Source organism: Phoxinus phoxinus, assembly GCF_949152265.1.
Source record: "Phoxinus phoxinus genome assembly, chromosome: 22".
NCBI classification, from domain to species: Eukaryota; Metazoa; Chordata; class Actinopteri; order Cypriniformes; family Leuciscidae; genus Phoxinus; species Phoxinus phoxinus.
This window is the reverse complement of record NC_136897.1, coordinates 25257148-25278517: the sequence shown is the minus strand read 5'-3', so window position 1 is coordinate 25278517 and position 21370 is coordinate 25257148. Positions and strand designations below refer to the sequence as shown.

Sequence of the window (21370 nt, the reverse complement as noted above, 5' to 3'; positions counted from 1 at the left end):
ATGAGATATCGACCAATCATATAACTATTTGTTACTCAGCAATGACTGCATGCTCCCATAATGCATTTCGCATGTATGCATGTATATGTATACAGTATGTATGTTTATGTGTGTGTTGTATAAAACTGTAATAGTGTAATAATTATGCTACACCTTTCTATTCCTACTGTATCTATTTTAATGCGGAAAAACTGAAATCTGCAAATAAGTTTGTGAATTTGTCTTTTTTATCATATTTTTCATAGAATTTTTAGCTTGAAATCAATTGTTGGAATGCTGTGATTCATTTCTGAGCTGGGTGATTCGTTCAAGGCTTTACAGGAGATGTTTTTGAAATGCCTATGGAGAAAATGAATGGAAAAAAAGGTCACTGTTATATAATATACGTGTTAGATGTGCATTTTAGTGAACTAGGCTTCAAGCTCTTATATAATTTGAGACATAGAGCGCATGTCAGCATTTACACTCTTTGTCTACCCTCCATATAGTGGTTCCTCGCAACTTTTCTCTCTCACTGAAATGTTTTTTCGATTCCCCTAGCAATCACACGCAGCCAGCGTTTTTTTTCCCCCTCCTCTATTGTTCGGCAGCATGAATCTCAACTTGTCTCTGATGTTTAAATGCATGCTGCCATTTAATTGCTTGTTGCTATGGTGACGCAGACTGTTAACAAAGGCAACGTCGGATCCGGATAACAAGAGATAGCTATTCTGTCTCTCAGGTAGCCATCTGATTCATCAATATTTATATCACATCCTGCTTTTCAGCAGATCTGAAATTCAATACCAGGTCCCCCACACAGCCTTAGATGTTTGTTCTCTCTCGTGCTTCCTCCATCATTCTCATATTGATTTAATTACATTTTATGTTCACACCTGGCCTAGGAATGCAGCGGGGGACAGTTTTTGCCGAAAACAGACGGGTAAATGTTTTGCTATCCTTGATTTGTTAGGATGCAGGTAAATACTCCTAGCCCACATATGCTAATTTAAAAACAGACAAAGTGAGAAAAACAAGTAAAGAGAGGAGCGTTGGAGGGCTGGTTGGTGTTGCATTTCAGTAAACATCAAGAGAACGAAGTTTAAAGGAATAGTTCAGCAAGAAAATGAAAATTCTGTCATCATTTACTCATTCTTATGTCGTCCCAAACCTGTAGGGTGGACTTTCTTTTGTGGAAGCAGAAAGTCCTGCCGAGTCGACTTGCATGTAATTAGGAGAACGAGGAGCTCAAACTCCAATAAAGCACCATAAACTATCATTATATGACTCAATATGACTCTTGCGCTATATTTCAAGCCTTCTGAAGTCATATGATTGCTTTGTGTGAGAAACAGATTTGAGATTATTCTGTGAAAATCTTCTTTGGCATGTCTGTTTGTTTCCTGCATAAATCTATCATATGGCTTCAGACTCCGATGATTTAAAATGTAGTTCATGATACAAATGGCATACTTTAATGATGCGTTATTGTGCTTCTTTCAGGTTTATAGCAGTGTTCACTGAGTGTACATAAAAAAAACTTTTTGTTTTTCATGCAGAAAAAAAATGATATGGGTTTAGAATGACATAAAGCTTGACTCATTCTGTGTCTCCAAATATAATGTACACACTCATACATCCACACATTTTAATCGAACAATGATTCTTTTCTAATCTGTTATACTCTTTACACTCTGTTTGAGATCGATCTGTCAATCAACTAAAATCAAAATTAATTACATATGTTGATTATGAATCAGTTAATCACCTACATAAAAATATTCAAGATATTATTTTACATAAATCATTGAATGGACATTACATAAAATGGTTTTAGAGGTCAATACATCATTTTATTTAAGTGATAAATGTCCATACCTTCTGTGTTGTGTTCTTGCTGTTGTTGTTTTTTTCACTTTCACTTGTACTGTTGATAGTCTTAAAGAGACAGTACCGTTTTACCACTTGAAATCCACATCCATGCAATATGCAGATAGTACAAATGGTGCATGTAAACACTATGGTGTAGGCATTTAAATGACAATCATACTTTCTAAAATATTTTTGCACGGTTATAATGGAAGAATTTGTTAAATAGGCTCGTACAGTTGGCATTCGGTTTCATTAATATTCGGCGGTAGGCGAATGAGACTGTTATATAGCGCTTTCAAACCACAGCACAAAGACACGGTGAACGAGCGAGAGAGGGAGAGGGCGGTAGTGGGCCTTGGTTTCCTTCATTTGCAGATATGAAAAGCGAGGCCCTATCCAGGCTCATCATTTAAATATCACAGTAGCAGCGAGCTCTTTGATCTCCTCGGTGGTAATTGGGGTCGTAGCAGGCGAGTCATTTTCCGCTCGTCCTCGCTCTCGCTCTCGCTTTCTCTTTCCCGTCCTCTTGCGCACTATCGGAGAGATTTTCCTCTCCAGGAAATCCAGCGGCAATGTGGACTCCCCACCAATCTTTCATATCCGTCCCAACCTTCATCTACCTACTGTATGTGTCAAATTACATCCTGGCCTTCTCTAGTGACAAAATCCAGACACGCCGCGGAAGGTTCCAGCAAATAGCTTGCAGGGCGAGCAAATACAAGGGGATGTGCTCAGGAGATTTGTCTTGCCTTTTTATTTGAGGTGTCCAGAATAGAGGAGAGATTGCGTAAGCTGTGAATCTTCGAGATGAAAGCGCAAAGGGTCGTGATGGTCGACCAGTTTATCTATATATATATTTTTTTTAGCTATGCTGCTTTAAAGGGATGAATTTATAAATGCAGAGAAGGTTTTAGTGTGCTGACACCATGCAGTTAAACTGTCAGGATGGTAAATGCTCTCCATAAAGTTGCATCTCTAAATGTATCCATTTTAAAGCACCAATTTTACTGCTTTTGTAACAAATTCACTGTCTTCAACAATAAATGTCAAGACATGATACTTTTTTTGGGGTAGACTGTGGTAGTTTTGTGCAATAAATGTTGTATAGTTGTTTAGCTCATACATTTGTTAAATGTCTTTCAGTTACCAGTGCTTTTTTTTAGTTGGGTGTTTATCTATGTATACATACAGATGGATGGCTTTATCTCAAGACAAAACTCATCTCGTTCTGTTCTGTTCTGTCCTATCAAACTGTTTTCAACACAAGACAATATATATATATATTGCACAGATAAGTAAAGTAACTATTGGATGAAATATTGGAGTAGAAAATGGAAGCAAAGCCCTGCAGTTTGACTCTTTGTAGTAGCTCCCCACACTCTGTGAATAGGTCAAAAGGAATAATAGATATATCTGACAACAACTTAACTGCGAGTTTCCTGGGCGCTGTCCTGAAATGACTTTCCGTGCACCGGGACCTGCGCTAGTATTAGTGTGTGCCCTGCCAGTATAGGCTGCTGTCGACCCTGGATGTTGGAGTATGTGTTTCCTATTTCTTGAAGGCCTCTGGGCTCAGACTGCCTTTCTCCCATTGGACTCCAGCAGAGTCTGTCTGCACATCTAAACACACCTATCAGGTCTATAAAGAACCTTCCTACATCTCTGTGAACTTCCAAGAGCTCAAACCTCCCTTGTGGAATTGTATCTGAGGCTTATATCTATATCAAAGCTATCTCATGAGTCCCATGGGGGCATAACACAGCTGGTGAACTGGTATCGGGTGTGGGAACGTGAATTGTGTAGGATATTCCGATAGTGGTTTGGTATATCTAGGCAACCGGAGAATGATTAAAGCAAAAAAACGTCATCTACTTACCCTCATGGCACTTTAAAATGCGTATAAAGGCCCGTTTTGTCATCAGCCACTTTAAATGCTTAAGCTCTGAAAGCAGGGTGGTTTCTGATTGGCTGTCAATGTTTTTAATTAATCAGCTGTAAAAAAATAACTTTGTGTGTGTGAATGGGTCTTAACTATCTTTCACAGAATGTAGAATGTAGAATGTTCATGCAACTTTTTTACTTACAAGTAGGGCTGTTAAACGATTCATCGCGATTAATCGCATCCAAAATATATCCATATAAATACACACACACGTTCATGTATATATTTAAGAAAAATGTGTTATTTATATAAAAAACATTTATAATTTATATATAATATAAATTATATATAAATATATATACAGTATATACTGGTACATGCAAATATTTCTTAAATATATACAAGCATGTGTGTATGAAATAATCGTTTCACAGCCCTACTTACAAGAAAATAATATAGTGACAAGTGACTGCTGCAATGTCCTATGGATTGCAGCAACATGAGGGTGAGTAAATTATGACATAATTAGAATTCCTTTGAATAAAGGAAATTAAAAAAATGTCTGTGCTTTCGTTCTGGGCCTAACTTCCTTTTTTCCCCCCAAGTAGACATCCCCTGTTCGGAGACAAAAGCTCTCAACACATTAATAATGCAGAGAAATCGAGCTGTCATTGAAACAAAGGTGGCTCAGTGGTTGAGGTGAATGACTGATAAGCCGTGTTACTGTACCCTTGTGGGTCTGAACCTTTCTCTGGGGTGGTGATTAAATATCTAGGCTGGTAACTGGAAGGTTTTCAGGTCTGAAGTGAACCCTGAGACACGGCTTGTAAAGCTAATTTGACTCTTAACCAGTGATATTTTGCTTCATTATGGGGTTACAGGTGGCGCACAAACTCAGTTAATTATACAGAATTGATTTTAGCGTTCAGGTGAAAGCAGGTCGTCAGATATGAGGCAAATTGTGTCGAAATGGTGTGACCCACTGGACCATAATTCATTATGCAGAAAAATATTAGCCTTATGAGTGAAAAAGTGAATTAATAATAGAATTTGGAGATCTAAATATTTTGACTAAAGGTCCTTTCACGCGACTTGTGTCAGGGCTTCAGTGCACCTTTCAACATAACCGCAATGCAATGCTTTCACCTCTGTACTGTATGTGTTTAGGTTTTTATTATTAACAAAGGAAGATTTCTTAATGTTCATGAAAGAAGTCTCAAAGCTGCATTTGTTTGATCAAATTTAAACATTTTAGAAAATGTATTACAATTTAAAATAACTTTTTTTTTATTTGATTATATATTAAAATGTCATTTATTCATATGGTGGCAAAGCTGAATTTTCAGCATCATTACTCCAGTCTTCAGTGTCATATGATCCTTCAGAAATCATTCTAATATGCTGATAAGAAATATTTCTTATTATTATCAATGTTAAAAACAGTTGTGCTGCTTCATAGTTTTGTTGAAACGTGATCATTTTTTTATTTAATAGAAAGTTCAAAAGAAGAGCATTTATTTTTATTTATAAGTATTTTTTTTGTAACATTATAAATGTCTTTACTGTCACTTTTTATCAATGTAATGGATCCTTGTTGAATAAAAAAAAAAAAAAAAAAAACTTACTGACTTTTTGAACAGTTGAACAACTTTTTGAACAGTAGTGTACAGAAATAAAACTGTTTAAACTTGTGAGCGTTGCATTACAAAAGCCTCAGGTCCTCTTTGGTCTAGTTATTTTTCTCCTGATGTGTGTGCTTGAATATAAGCTATTTTATGCACACCTGAACACCTGTTTCCTTGTTGTGGTGTTCGTATGATTGTTTTGATCCGTACCTCTGAGCGAAACCATCTAGACACTGCAATCCTTAGCGTTTTTCATCGGGAAATGAACACTTTTCATTCATGCCTAGCCAGAGGGCCACACGACAGCTGGTGGTTATTTCGATGGCTGTCTCTAAATGACATGCCTCTCCTTTCAATTCTGCTAACAAACATTACATTCATCTTTTGCGGTATAAACTGCTCAATGAGATTTAGTGTGCTTATAAAAGTGTGTGTGGGGGTGTTTCTGGGTCTGTAATTATGTTCGAACCCTCCAAGGAATCTGTCAAAAAGCCATTTTGGAAGCATTATCATTAAATATAGCTTACATCTTTGTGGTAATCAAAAAACACTTGTTAACTAAAAGACTGCAGCCAACATTTGCGTGATGACTCCATCATGGGTGTCTCTCCACGGAGAATTACTCCGTTGCACCTCGATCAGCGATACATCACAAATATAACGAGATAATGGGGATAGACGTGCTGGCAGGGAGGAAATATGAGGTCCGACTCCCTAACGTGACTCGGATCGGTTTCTTCCACATTAACCTTGCGGTAATTGAGTTTTAATAATCTTCGCTATATAGGCGAGTAAATTGGAAGGAAGCGCTCTGTTTCTCAGGGCGCTTCCGAGTCCGACGCCTTTTTCCATCCCGACCTGCAGACGTCTCTCCCTCCACGCTTGGTTTGGAGGTTCATTTGCAGCTGGAGGGAAGGGGACGGGGTAAATAGAAAATTTTTGGATCCGCTCTCTCCTTCCAAACTCCAGCTGTCTCCACCGCTGCCGTCTCTCCTGGGGGTGGAGGAAGTAGCAGCGTCCCGTTCCCTCAGCCAATCAGAGCAGCTGGTCCGTGTTGGGGGGGAAAATGGGGCGTTGTGGAAACAGCTGCCTCAGACAGACAGCCGAGGAGCCTGAGTGCTCCCCAAACAAATGTTTTGTTCCCACAGCATTCAACCAGGTCCAATTCCCCGTCCTGCCATGGGCCGAGGGTTCATCACCCAGTTTGGCTTCTGATCTGAGTATGAGTTTATTCGGTCCTGTGCAACCAGACTTTTGACTTTCAACAAAGTCTGTTTCACCGTGCAGCCTGTCCTGGCCAAGAACAGCTGGCTTAGACCGGAAGAGACACAGTTTTAGTTTTTACATGCCGTTTAGTGGTGGATTTGTCTGATTTGATGCCACTAACCTGCAGTTACTGTTTGTGGGTTCGCTGTGGGCTTCGGTCGAAGGGCGTTTTCAGTCATCTAATTTGTTTGTATTTGTTGCAAAATGGACTAGATTGTTACAAAGTTGCAGTTTCTCTTTGGTTTAATTTATTTTCACTGGGCAACATTTTAAAAATTGAACAAGTTTTGTGTCTTCTCATTGGTAAGAATGTTTGTGTGCCGTTTACACTATCGTTCAATCGTTTGAGGTAATACGATTTTTTTTTTTTCATGTTTCTGAAAAGTCTCTTATGCTTACCAAGGCTGCATTTATTTGATCAAAAATACAGTAAAAACTGATATAATTAAATATTATTTCACTAAAAAAACTATTTTTTACTAGTTTTAAAGTTTTAAAATGTAATTTATTCCCTTGATGGCGCAATTTTTATTTCTTGAGCCATTATATTATTGCTGATTTGTTGCTCAAAAAACATTTCTTATCAATGTTGAAAAATATTTTTGTGAAAACTGCCGATAATTTGATTAATAGAATTTTCAATAGAACAGTGTTTATTTGAAATATGAATTTAAATTTTATAGTGAAATACTTAACACTATAAAAAGGATACATTATAAACATCTTTATTGTCACGTTTGAACAATTTGATGTATTCTTGATTAATTCAAGTATTAATGCTTAAAACATATTTATAATTTTCAGCTTGAGCGGGAACCAAGGACAAGTCTGGAAAACAATATTGCTGGGCATTTTCGATTGCGCTCCAATTTGCACCACTGTTGTGTAGGGCTGTAAACGATTAATCGCGATTAATCGGATCCAAAATAAAAGTTTGTGTTTACATAATATATGTGTGTGTATTGTGTATAATTATTTTGTATATATAAATACACACACATGCATGTATATATTTGAGAAATATTTGCATTTATATACTGCATATATATTTTTATATTATATATAAACAGAACTATTTTATATATAAATAACACATTTTTCTTAAATATATACATGCATGTGTGTGTATTTATATATACAAAATAATTATACACAGTACACACACATATATTATGTAAACACAAACTTTTATTTTGGATCCGATTAATCGCGATTAATCGTTTACAGCCCTACTGTTGTGGTCATTAAAATCATATAAATCTAAACATGATGGGTGTAAATTGGTTTTGTAATATAATGCATTTATAAATGTACAGAATATACAGTGACGTCAAATAGTGAAGAGTGGAACTTGATTTGATCATGAGTTACAGTGAAGTTCTGACCCGCAGATTTCACCTCTAAAGATCCCTCAGGTGCTTTATGCTCATGGTGATCAGAATATGATATCTGTTACTGAAGATTACAGATTGGTTGATTTGTTGATGAAGTGGCTCAGATTGCATTCACACCAAATACAATCCAGAGTTCACTGTAAATCCGACTGAGATGACAATCAGACTTGGATCTACACCAACATATACTTTAGATAATCGTTGTATTCTGTCCATTAGTTTCTATGTGGTTCCAAGCACAATGTTCATATATGCCTAGACAAATCCAACTAAGAACAAAATTGAACTTGCTTGCTCCCAGTTACCATAAAATGGTGCTTTTTTGTGCCCATGAAGTTAATTGGAATTCAAAATAGAGTATAAAGACCTATTCTTTAGAGTTAAATAAGATACAGACCAGCCAATAACAAGTATTATCGATTTATATTGTAAGACCGCAGGTGTGCAAAAACCCCTGTACATCTTTGACAGAGTCTTAAATTCTTAAAGTGGTCCTACTTGTATTCTGTCCCTTGAAATTCGATTTAATATTGACTCGAGAAGGTGTTAAGACCATAGAGCCCGACGGCAGAGCAGAATAGTGCTATTACCTCTGCATTAATAATGTAGGCTCAATGATAACCACCACTGCAATTTGTGAGTGAAGAGCGAAGACGCTGGAGAGTCAGAGTCCCGTTTCCTCCTCATCTTCTCTGGACCGCCGCAGGTCCTCACAGGCCTCTAGACTCATCTCTCTTCCATCTCTTGGAGAGATTATCAAACTCTTATGGGTCGCTCACTCTCCGGCATCTTTCTGAGATCCCATTCCATTTGAGAACTATCCAAAAGGGCTTCAAATTCAGACAAGGTATAGCCTCAGTTGGCTTTAAAGCTGACACTATTTACTTTCTTAACAAAGGTTCCTGATTGGAAAAAAAAGAGTTTGAATAGGTTTTGAATGCCTTTAGTTGACTTTAAACCGCTGGCGTTACATTCACTTTTTTTTTTTTTTACTTTTGAACAGTAAGTTATTTCCCGATTTCAAAATATCTGGAGAACATCTCTCTGGGTTAACTGTGGCTTTCTTCGATTACTTGCGGTATATTTTTCAGTTTGAGCAGGAACCAGTGCCATGAATATAAAACAATATTGCTAAAATAGGTTTTGAATGCATATATCTTTAAAGGAACAAAGTTGTCTTTTAATCAAAATGTAGTACTTGTTCCACCTCTGAAACAACTTTTCTGACCTGATGACCCAAGGCAGCATGGCTTGGGGAAATAATAATAGCCCACTTTCCATAATCCATGCAAATACTGATGGACAAAATTAAGCCCCTATAATCCCTTTCAATACAACCCCTATTTTTGCAAGGGGGCCATAAGTGTGTTTTTAGAGAAGGCTAACAAAAAAAAAAAGATTGCCCCCTGGTATGGGTAACTGCCCCATTTATGTTTCTATTGTTCTCACTCGACAAACCTTTCACACTTCTACCGGGTAAGATAAATCTTCATTATTCTTTGATCATTATTATTTTCTATTCTGTTTTGCATGAAAATATCACATTACAGATGTTAAAAGTGTGTTGTATGCAGTTTTCTGGATTTGTTTTATTAAAAACCCCACAAAAGGATAAAAAAACTGGCCTGAAGTTGTTTTAAGAATTATTTTTCATTACAGATGATGTCTTTTGTTATTATAAATTCTTGATTATGCATGAAATTAATGAAAAACAAACATTCATATTGTAGGATTAGACTAAAGCCCTGTTTGGACATGACTACTGTAGTTTCCCCCTCAAGAATCAGGTACTTTTGTGTTTTACAGAATTATTATTATTATTTAATCTCTTCCAAATCTAACATGTCTGTGTTTTTTGGCTAACACAGGCATCCTTTGAGAAATCGAATCCTGTCTGGATAGGACTATCTGTGATTATAGTATATTATCTACCCTTCTCCTCGTTTATTTTCAACTTTCAGACACAGATGAAGCTCATTTCTCACTGCGCCACATGGTGCACTTTCTTCATGGATTAAGACCTTTTTTTTGGCAACTTTCTGGGTAAAATAATACTTGGTGCTTCAAGTGGATCAATAAGGAGTACTTGATCACTGCAGTAGAAGCATCAGGTATTTCAATGGGTTTTGTGACCCTGACATCCAGTCTAAATGGGAGACTTTGAATGGGAGATATGAATGTTGAGAGGAAAACCGTACCGTCATTGCAGCAAATGTTCAGCTGGTTTATCTGTTCTGTGAACTCGTTCTCCTCTATCGTCTCTGTTCGTGGCACGGAAAGTGAGAAACGCCTCTTGAAGTTCTTCATCTTGTTCATGTCGCTGGACCAGAAGTCCTGTGGAGGATGCAAGAACAGTTTGAATTATGTGTCATTAAAATTTTTTCATTTCTGAAAACGAGAAGATGACATTTGTTTTGTTGCAAACAAAGCTACATGAAAGCTGTCATGATATTAATGGGCTCTTATGTTGTCTTTCAGAATCTAGTTGAAACTATGAAACTAAGATTGACTCAATGTTTACAACTTTTCACAAAGAATTGCCTCTCTTCTGTCATCGCTGGCTGCTTTAATGCTCTGTCAGAGAGCCAAGTTTGGTGTTGATTACACAAAAACTCTAAGATAAGTCTGCAATCAAAAGTCAAAGATCTCAGTTTGAACTCAAATGTTTCTCATTGTCCAAGTACAAATGATCTGAGCTGCTATCCGGATTCATTTTATAGCCCTGTACTCTTACGCTGCTTCTGAATATGCCTATTTCCACACAAAAAAACTTAAGTGTGCATTTGATGGACACTTTACAATCCCATGAGACGATTTGTGAATGAAGGTGAAGCAACGCAACTGACATCGTAGGTCACATGATAATGACAACACGGCGGATGAAGTACGTTCGAATTTCATTCATACTACTCTTTAATACCACATAGAACATACTTTTGTCAGTTGTGAAGTAGATTTTAAACCAAATGTAGTACTTGCTATACAATTTCTGAGATTTTTTTTTAAGGTAAACTAGGTTGAACCAGTAGTGTCTATTTTAATTTTGCCAAAATAATTTTGGTATAATGTTTCATGAGCTATAAAAGAGCAACATCTGAGCAATAAATTGTTCTCTGTGTACTGTAGATGTACACTCCCAATTCAAAACAGATATGTTCCTATCCATCCAACATTAGTGCTTTCTATAGGGCACAAAATAGTTAAAGAGATGATATTTTTGGTGCAAGACATCTTTTAAATTAACTTAATAAAACCATAAAACCCCACAAAGGTGTAAATTATGTCCTTTTATAAATGATAAAGTGGTTTCTGTATATGGATATATGGTTTAAAGAGACAGATTTAATAGATTTCTAACGATATTAAATCTCTTCCCTGCTGAAGTTCAGCTCGGTCTCACTACAGCTTATCAAAATCTCTGCCTTTCCGCTCTAGGCAGAGAGGTTGCTAAGGGTTCCAGTGCGGTTCGTTTAATTCCGTGTGTGAGATTGTGCTGTGTGCTTTACTAATTATTTTGAAAGTGGGAGACTTGCCAATACTCCCATTGCCAATTAGCGTCAGCTACCCCCAAAATAACTGCATCTCAGAGCACCATTGTTTCTCAAATGACTCTCTGAAACGAAAAATAATAAAATAAATACAAGTGCTAAAAAGTTCCCTTGTCAGCCGTCATGGTGGGCTTTTTTCCCTCTCTCTCTCTCTCAAACTTGTTTTCTGCCTCGCATTCTCTCCCTTTCTTTGATTATAGTGGTTGTTTCTTTGCTAAGGATAATGATTTAGTCTTCATGTCTTTGAAACATGGCTCTCATAAGACGATAATTGCTCCATGCAGTCCCATCATAAGGCTGATGAAATGCAGACCAGCATCTGTCTGAATAATCTCATCATCTACCACGTATTTATGGGAGGTTAACAGTTCTAGCATGGAACAACGTTCTGCTCAGTCTTCTGTGTTTTGGTTGTGATTGTGAACTAAACTCTTTGGCGTTTTGTTTTTTGTTTATGTTTTGAACAATTATTTTAAATGAATGAATTCTGAAATCCTTAAATTTGTAAATTGACACAAATCCTGTCATTGTAAAATAAGTGCTTTGATGGCTTTTTTTCTGCCTTGGTAACAAAATAGTTGCTGGACCCCATTGACTACCATAGTATGGGAAAAAATATATATACTATGGAAGTCAATGGGGCCAAATCAACCGTTTGGTTGCAAACATTCAGCAGAAGAAAGAAATTCATACAGGTTTGGAACAATGGATTTTTTGGGGTGAACTATCAAGTCAAGCCAAGTCATCTTCATTTATATAGCGCTTTTAACAATGTATATTGTTTCAAAGCGGCTTTACAGTAATAAACGGATAATTTAAGGTAACAGATTGTTTTGGCTTTATAGCGGTTTTTGAATAAAGATATTTTCCAACTAAAGTTAGTTTTGATTGATTCATTTCCGTCGCAAGGATCATTAGTTATTAAATTAGAGGCCGCTAGACGACACCATTCTCTCGACACAGACTTTAAACGCGAACCTGTGAGAAACGCTGATGGCGCTCACGTGCGCATCAAGAATTAATTCTTTAGTTATGCGCATTTGAATACTGTATGTGCGCAGGTTTGTAATTCCCTTGCTTCAACTATCCCTTTAACTATACCATGTTAACCAGCAAAACTTTGACCCCCCTGGTGCCACCTACTGGTCTCTAATCAAATCTAAACGTGTGTTTCTAAACGAAATCAAAGGGTTAGCGTCATTGAGATCTTAGACTTTAGAGTCTGAAACCGTTCAGATTCAAAGGGCAGAATATTAACATGATTTTTTGAAGATCTCAGCATCTTATAGCTTCCTAGCATTAATCACACACTGTTGAAATATTTTATTGATATTCTCTCCCACTTCCATATTCACTCTGATTGAATCCAAAACCTCATCCGAGTGTAATTACGTCTCAAACTCCAGGGACCCTCCAAAGATGTGAGGGTGTCATAAGCAGATGTTAACCGAATCATCCGGAGAGGTGACCTTATATTCTCTGTCAAACTTCCTGTGGAGGCTGTTTTTCCGTCTTTAATTTATTCTAATTCTTATCCCGAAGAAGAGTTTCGTCTGTCTAATGCTGATAAAACTGAGTTTGCATTCGTCTGACTTTACCAGTATGCTGCCAACTTACTTACTCCCAAAGATGCTTCATGTACTTCAAGTAATTCACAGCCTCTCGTTTCATTTGACCGACCCTGTCCATCAGCCACACCGCCTCGCTGCCTTTGCATTTGCTATGTGCCTCGGCTCCGTGGGGATTGCTGTGACTCAAAATAGAGACACCTATCCTCCGTCGTGATGCGATCTCCTCCAGACGCGTCTGAAGAAGCCGGAGGAAATCTCAGCGTGACTCATTCACCGCTCTGTACACACTACTTTCAGCGGGGATGTGACTTGTCTTCGACAGGGAATCTATTAATAAGGTATTTTCATTTGGTCGGTGGGCTGATGGCATATGGAGGCTGACGGACTGCGTGTTCCTGGAGTGGGCCGCTTTATGTTGATCTGAGACCGAAAGTACTTTAAGAATAACTGGTGATGGTATGCTGTTCACCTCTTGTGCACCGATGATTTTACATTAGTCAAACACACTGACATTTTTTAATGATTTGTTGGATATATTTAAAACAATGGGATCTGCTTGCTTTAGGGCAGGAAGGCTATATTAGTAGCAGATCTTGCCAAGTCAAGCATTACTATTACTTGTGCCACTCATACTAATTTGCACAAACACCTAACTCAAATGAACCATCCTACCAGTCTTCTTTAGCATGTTTCTATGCAGTTGCTAGGGTCTTTTGAGTCTTTTGTTGTATGTTGCCGTGTAGTTTCTAGGTTCACGGTGTTCTGACTTTAGACTGTTGCTATAGGTTATTGCAACACAACTCAAGGTAGCTGATGTCTGGATTTCATGTTCATGTAATCATGCATTAGCATTAATCTAGATGTCATATAAACCAGGAGATTATGATTGCTTGACTCAAATTGCTTATAATCCACTTGAATAATGGTCAGTTGTGTAGGCTCAATACCATCATCAGAATTAAAACGTCATTGACGTCCATTTACATTTTCACCCGACATTTCACTAAAAGTCAAGCTGGCAGTATAGAAATGTGAGGAAATCCAGAAGCATATTAAAATCCTTTCTGTTATCTATTATTTTATTTAAGTATGTAAATGTATGTGTATACAGTATATATTTCATTAATTTAGATTTTCTTCTCATTACCTTTGTGTTAATATTCAGCTTTGTATAGTTTAATAAAGCCCTAGGTAGTACTTTTCTCATAAAGTATATCATTGCTGTCGGGCGGAAATCTCGTATCTGCATTACTATTGGTTACACTTTACATCTGTCTGTGGTTTTTGCAAATATGTAACCAATGAAAAGTATTAAAAAGAGCTTGTGACTAAACCTCGTAACTCTATTGGATGCTCAAACCGCATAAATCCACACTGCCTGTATCGTGAATGAAGTGCCACACGCAGTGGTGCAACTTGGACACAACATCATCAAGAAACAACATATATAAAGGCTAATGTTTTATGTATTTGAGGAGTAGAGAAGAGTGCTTTTGTCACTGAGTCATTGCCAATACTGTCTTAAATAGCCTGTACGTAGCACTTCATCTTTAATAACATGAGATTTTGTCCAAATGACAAAAAAAAAGTGCCCACATATAGCTACAGTAAACTTTATAACCCATAAGTTGATGAAAACGTAACTCAATACACTACCTCAGATGAGGCTATTCTAATGACAGACAAAACCTGTCCTAAATTCTCAGAAATTTACTGGTCATAAACCTCATAACTCCATTTGAGCTTGGTTTTGGTAAAATGTTAATAATATAATGACTTATACAAGTGTCTCAACATATATAATATAAAACCACAATATCAACTGTGACAACACAGTGTTTCATTATTTGTTTTAAATACAGCGTGTTTTCCATTTCCTGAAAAGTAGCATTTTTGGATATGAGGTTTCCGTCTGATAGCGAAGATATCATATATATTTAGATATTATGTAATCTAATGGTGTCTTGGGAATGAAATGAGTAAATTCCATGTGCTCCCTTTAGATATTAACCCCAGTATTTATGAAACTATTATGAAATTCCTTCTGATCTTATAAGCTTCTGTAGGGCATGTTTTGCAAGCAGCCATGCTCTCTCTATGGGTGACTTTTGTCTGATCTGACCCCCGAGCTAACATTAGGATAATGACAGACGTATCACATCAGAATCACATTCTATTGTCTTTATAATCACATTGTTTGCCCTTCCTCTCCTTGCAGCTATTCTGTTTCTCATTACGTAATCTTCCCAGTGTCACATCCATCTCTGCTTACATTCCCCTAATGTAGAGCTCTTAATTGAGCTCTGCACTGTTAGCAAAGCTGAAACACTGCAGTCTGATATGTGTTGACCTTTGAATGAGTCTGTGGATGAACCAGCGAGGAACAGCTGTGCTCCCTCCACCCAAAAATCCCCTGCTGTCCTTGACTCCCTCTCTCCATCTCCTGGCAGACGCCAAGATCAAAGATGGCATTAACATTGGTGAGGTGTGCAAAGACACTGAATGTTTAACCTCTCTGTCTGTGTGCACTTGTTGTGTGCCACGAAACCAGACGCACAAGGCAGATATAAGTTTGACATTTCTTGAAGAAAATGTAGGGCTGGGTGAAAAAAACTGATTTCTCGATTTTAATTGATTCTCATTTTGAAGAACCAATATCGATTCTTAAATCACAAGAATCGATCTTTCAGTCTATGTTGTTTTCGGTTGATGAATGAACAATGCCTACCATCCAATATATCTCAATAAGCTTTGGGCTTTGTTACTTACTGATATGAAACAGAAACTGTGTTCGAAATATACCCTCATTCACTATCCCCACTAATATAGCTAATAATTATATAACTCCACTTATATAGTCTACTTGAAGGAGCGAATGAAAACGAGTGAGTGAATTCGGACACTGGGTGCACCGGAAGGGCTGCCGCTATTGCATAGTTTGAGCTTGCTGTTTAATAATCATTTGAAACTTAGCAAACTGGAAGCTCCAGTAGTTATGGAAAGATTTATCTTGAACTCTATCATGGAAACTAGCATGTGTAATCCTTAATCAAACGATTTAATAATAAATTAAAAGGAATTTATACCTGTATGATATACGCTGTAGCCACATTCGACCAGCGGTTTGGAAATTGGATGACCATCTACTGGTCAGACGTGGAAATTGCGGAAACTGTCTCAGGGCATTATGGGTATTCTCTAGCCGTTGAGTCTACATTGGTTGTACACTCATTATTGGGGTGCATTGTGGGATTGATTGAGGGCACTTACTAACGTCCACAATGATTTCGGACACCACTACAAATGGCTGTCCCTTCATATAGTGCCCTATGTAAGGGTATTTGGGGCGATATGAAGTCTTAGCTTTCAAATTATGTCAATTTTATTACGAAATCGCTGTTGCCGCCTCAGATCAAGTGAAGCGGAGCACATGTGAACCGATCATCTCTTCCGCTTTACTAGTTACAACACAAACATCTGAAGGTATGTTGTAAAGATGCATTACAACTTACTAAAATCTGTATCATGTCATATGTAATTGCTCAATCAGTTTCAAGCGCAGAAAGATGTCTATAAAACAGCTTGTAAACAATGTCACGTAATGCCTCAGTATAGCCATTCAATTTCCCAAAAACTCAGCTAGAAAAATTATCTTGGAGAAGAGCATATTTCTCAAAATATATTTTATGTTCAAATTATGACAGAATGTTCTTTTTTTCTTTTAAGGATCGGTGATGTTCTGTTCTTTAGATCTTTTTTTCTTTTTGCTTGTTTACAGTCCGCCTGTCAGAGTTTAATACTGAGGTTTGAGCAACAGTAATAAGTCTGTCTGTAGAAAATAGCTAACAGAAAAATCAGACAGTTCAGACACTTTGATTCGATCTACCTTTTTCTCTCCTCTTTCGCTCTAACTTTCCAAAGCAGCGTAATTGCTCATTGCCAGGAATGCATTCCAAATCAGGATGCGCCCCATTTGTCTTCTTTACAGACTACAGATCTGGCTCAACACGAATCAAAGAGCACACACTGGCAGACTGTGCACCCGGCCAAAAGGCCAATGTCCATGCAGGTCTCATTCAAGGCGCCGCATACACAAGGAAAAGTGCAACCGGAACCCCTGCATGGCGAAAACACACCGAAAAACATAGCCTAATTTAGTTTTTCTATGGACTGGTCACTCTGCGGGGTATGGCGGTTTTGATTGGGAACACGACTTCCCACATGAAAAGATGTGAGAAAATAATGAGAAGATTCTGATCTCTCTGACAGAGTTTGGCCGTCCCGTCTCTGGCTCGCCATCATCAAATGGCATCTGCTCTCGTTTTCATGCCAGATCAACTTGGCCCTCGGCTCAGAGCGGGAAAACCCATCATTTGGCAGCGGGAAGCCCTTGATGGTGCAACAGTGATGTCTCAAGCTGCTTTCTCTACGGTAGTGTGTCAGGACAATTCGCCTTTTTCTGCGTCCGTCCAAACTAGAGAGAAAACATGAAGGCGTTTTTTTAAACTATTAGATTCCCGCTTATGCCCGCGAGTGACAATCGGATGGCGTTTGATTCTGGGTTTGTCCTCTGTTTTTGCTTCCCCAAAGATTCATCCAACCTCAAGGTCATCCTCATGTGGCCATTATTAAAAGAATGGAGATCAAATCTAGTTGCAAGTCTGGTTATTGAATGTGTAAGAGAACTTTTCAAGCGTCCAAACACCCTGCAGAGATTGTTTGTGACATTAAAGCCAATGGGTTTTTCTCCCATCTGGCTTTGCTTCTGCAATTACAGTACTGGCATTACTGCACAGATGCCCGTCTACCGAGTCCATTTATTGAACAATGAGAAAACAACATGACATTTGCCTTTGGCGAACACGGCTAAGCCCTCCAGTGGAGTGGCGTCAGAGCATTGTGGAGGCTGAGTCCTGACGTACAGAGAGGGAAATCATTTCACCTACACTTTAATTGATGCTTAGGCGCCCGTGGGTTCAGTTCATTCAATACTGCAGTTGATCAAATGCTAGTTTTTGTCCAGGATGAGAGCATGCAGAGACGGCCACAAGGAGACCTCTGAGAGCAGCTGGTGGTGTTGAATAGTATTGGGATTTGATTTGAAGGTGAAAAAGGATATCCTCGTGTCATGTACAAAGAAAAAAAACAGCTTGTTGCGTGTAATTGTATGGTGGAAATGTCACTGTTAATCAACATTAGCATTGCATTTATCATTTTCAACTTTTCGTGAAAAACACACACACACACAAATTTTTGCACATTATATCTCCATCATATTGGTTATCGGCTGATATTAGTTTTTAATTGATAGATTTCTTAATCATTTTTGGTTTTATTTTTTGTATTTTGGCATTTCTCCCTATTTTTTCACCTTTAAAATTACCTAAAGTGCTCATTTAAATAGAATTTAAATTAAATCACTTTAATGATAATTTAATAACAACATATAGCATTTGCAGATTTAAAAATAAATAGAAAATATTATAAAATATTATAATAATGTGATTCCTAAATTCACTTGTAGAATTTAAAATGTATTATTTATTTGTATATTTATTTATATAACAATATATTTATTTAGCGTATGTGTTTTACATTGAGTTTTAATATCAACGATTTATTGGTTATCAGCCATAGCATCATAATAATTAATGGCTTATCATTATCGGCCAAAATTTTTTAGATTTGTGTAAAGAATTTTTTTGTTTTTATTTTTTTAAATTTGGAATAACATTCAGAGAAGGAATTGTGTACAAATTGATTTTAAGATGTTAGTGTATGATTTGTCCTCGGCATAGTACACGCTGCAGCTTTTCTAGAAAACAACTCATCCAGAAATAATAATTATATTTTGTACGAACCCCTTGAATCTCGTAACATGTGTCTGTAAAAAGATGACCTAGATCCTCTCAGACGCCCGGGGGATCGACTGAGTCGTTTCATCCAGAAGTGCACTCCTGTAATGTCGTCTCAGGAGGAATAAAGGTGCTGCTTCAGGTAAAGGGGAAAATCCAGTGTTCATTGTGGCTTACATCGTCTCTTATATTACAAGACTGTTGCAACAATTTGTTGAGACAATGACGTTAAAAATGGTAAAACCATTCAGGCCTGAAATTGTGGGGCTGTTTTGAAAGCTGATAATGAAAGTAAAAGCCAGCAACAGATAATGACATGTTTTACCTCCAGATTTGCCAGTTTTCTGAGTAAAATGAGTGAAAACAATGGCAATTTGGAGCAGACGTGTAATTTAGCCTTGCTGTTGTTTGAGTTAAATCAGTAAAGCGAGGAATGACTAACTAGGGATAGTGTCTCAGCGGAAGCACAGAGCGCTTTCCGCATATTGCTCTTTGGTGTTAGTTTTGGGGAAGTCGTGAGGACACAGTGGAAGTGGAATTAACAGGACAGATTAATGAGGAGAAAGTTTCCTTCATCTGCCCCTTCACACTTGATTTACTTTTGTTCTGAAAGTACCACTGGCATTGCTGTGGATCATGAGCTTTCATAGAGTTGTGGATTGTTTCTCTATATTCTCAGTGGCCTCGTGTAGAGATATATGTATATGGAAATGGCCAGAAGATAATTTGATTGGCTCCTTCCTTCAAAATTCAGGGTACACAATTTTCTCAGTTAATTATCTTTGACAGTTATTTGTCAATTACAATAGACATAAGTCAATAGTTGACCTACATTAAGAGTACAGAACTATGCAAAAATTAATGTGGATAACCGCTCAGTTTGGTCTTGGGGAAACTTGATGATTGCTTGCAAATTGTATTTATTTATTAGAATGGAGATTTTGAGAATTGTTTACTTTACCATCTTATTTTATTTTACTTTATGAAGAATTTGATAAGAAGTAGCCTAGGTTATTTTATATTGAGCCCGCTGTTGCTGTCCAGGTGAAACAAGTGAGATATTGACAAGATGTCATTTGTGATTTGTCTTTCCCATGGGTGATTCCAAAGATAATTTTCACATCCGTGCATCATGTGCAGTACATTTACGGCTAATGCATTTGTCTCCAGGTTCCATCTTATTGACTGTATTAATTTAGCCTACCTGTCCATCAGAAGAGTCATGTCCATCATCTCAAGATGGTTTGCCTCTGCAATAATGCTTTAATGGCTGCATTAGGATGTAACCCAGATTTTCAATTCTGACTCAAACCCAAACCACATAAAGACAAGCCGCGCTCAGTCCTGCGGTCAGATTAGTTTACGCCTCAGTGACAGAAGCGCTCGTTCAAATCATGCTTCAGTGCGGTTTTACAACTCGCAATATGCCAGCACAAGGTTGCCCTTGTTTCTCAGAATGACATCCCTACAAGCAATTACACTGGATTCCTTCTATCCCAATAAAGCCTGTTCTTTTAGGAAGCCAAAATCAAAGCAGTAAAGCAGTTACTTTTTCACTTTTTTAAACTGTTAACATGATACTTTGCTTGAGTTTTCAGATCAGAGCTACAAACTACAAATAATATATTTACACATTTTGTAATTTTCAATGTAAATAAGCTATGGATGATAGAACTTTATTTTCCTCAATGTGTGTCTTTTTATGACATTGATTTGAGTATGTGTTAGTAAATCACATCTTTATAGTGTTCGCAGTGCCTGATTCTCTAATGAATGACTCTTATGAATCTGAAGCAGTCTCGAACTCACAAGTAAATTGGTTTGAATTGGTTTGAAAGAACTGAATCACTCACTAAACTGTGAGTCATTTTTGGTCATATGTGATTTGACGTTTGACTAGTTTAAAGGGACAGTTCACCCAAAAATGTAAATTCTGTCATTATTTACTCACTCTGATGTCGTTCCAAACCCGTAAGACTTTCGTTCATCTTCGGAACACAAATGAAGATCTTTTTAATGAAATCTGAGAACTTTCTGTCCTTCCATTGACAGCTACGCAACTTTGATGCTTCAAAAAGTTAAGAGATTGTAAAACTAATCCATATGAATTGAGTGGTTTATTAAAACATTTCTCAAGAGACTCGATCACTTTATATGATGAACAGATTTAATTTAGGCCTTTATTCACATATAAACATTAATCAACTCACTGAGTTGATTAATGAGTGAACAAAGGCTTTTTTTCACTGAGTGAACAAAAGCCTAAATTAAATCTGTTCATCATATAAAGCGATCTAAACCGCCTAATTCATATGGATTAGTTTACGATCTCTTTATGAACTTTTTGAAGCGTCAAAGTGGTAGTTGTGTAGCTGTCA

At 37.3% G+C, this 21370-nt stretch overlaps 1 protein-coding gene and 1 long non-coding RNA gene across 2 annotated transcripts in view; one reads left to right on the top strand and one right to left on the bottom strand.

Moving 5' to 3' along the window:
- The window catches only part of LOC306990362, an 83594-nt gene that overhangs the window by 22525 nt on the left and 39699 nt on the right, over positions 1–21370 (top strand). The window lies entirely within an intron of this gene.
- The window catches only part of cdk18 (cyclin dependent kinase 18), a 49910-nt gene that overhangs the window by 21620 nt on the left and 6920 nt on the right, over positions 1–21370 (bottom strand). The window contains exon 2 of the mRNA XM_079597123.1: positions 10217–10352. Coding sequence (XP_079453249.1) covers positions 10217–10334 — 118 coding nt within the window. The 5' untranslated portion in view covers positions 10335–10352. The remainder of the gene's footprint in view (positions 1–10216; positions 10353–21370) is intronic.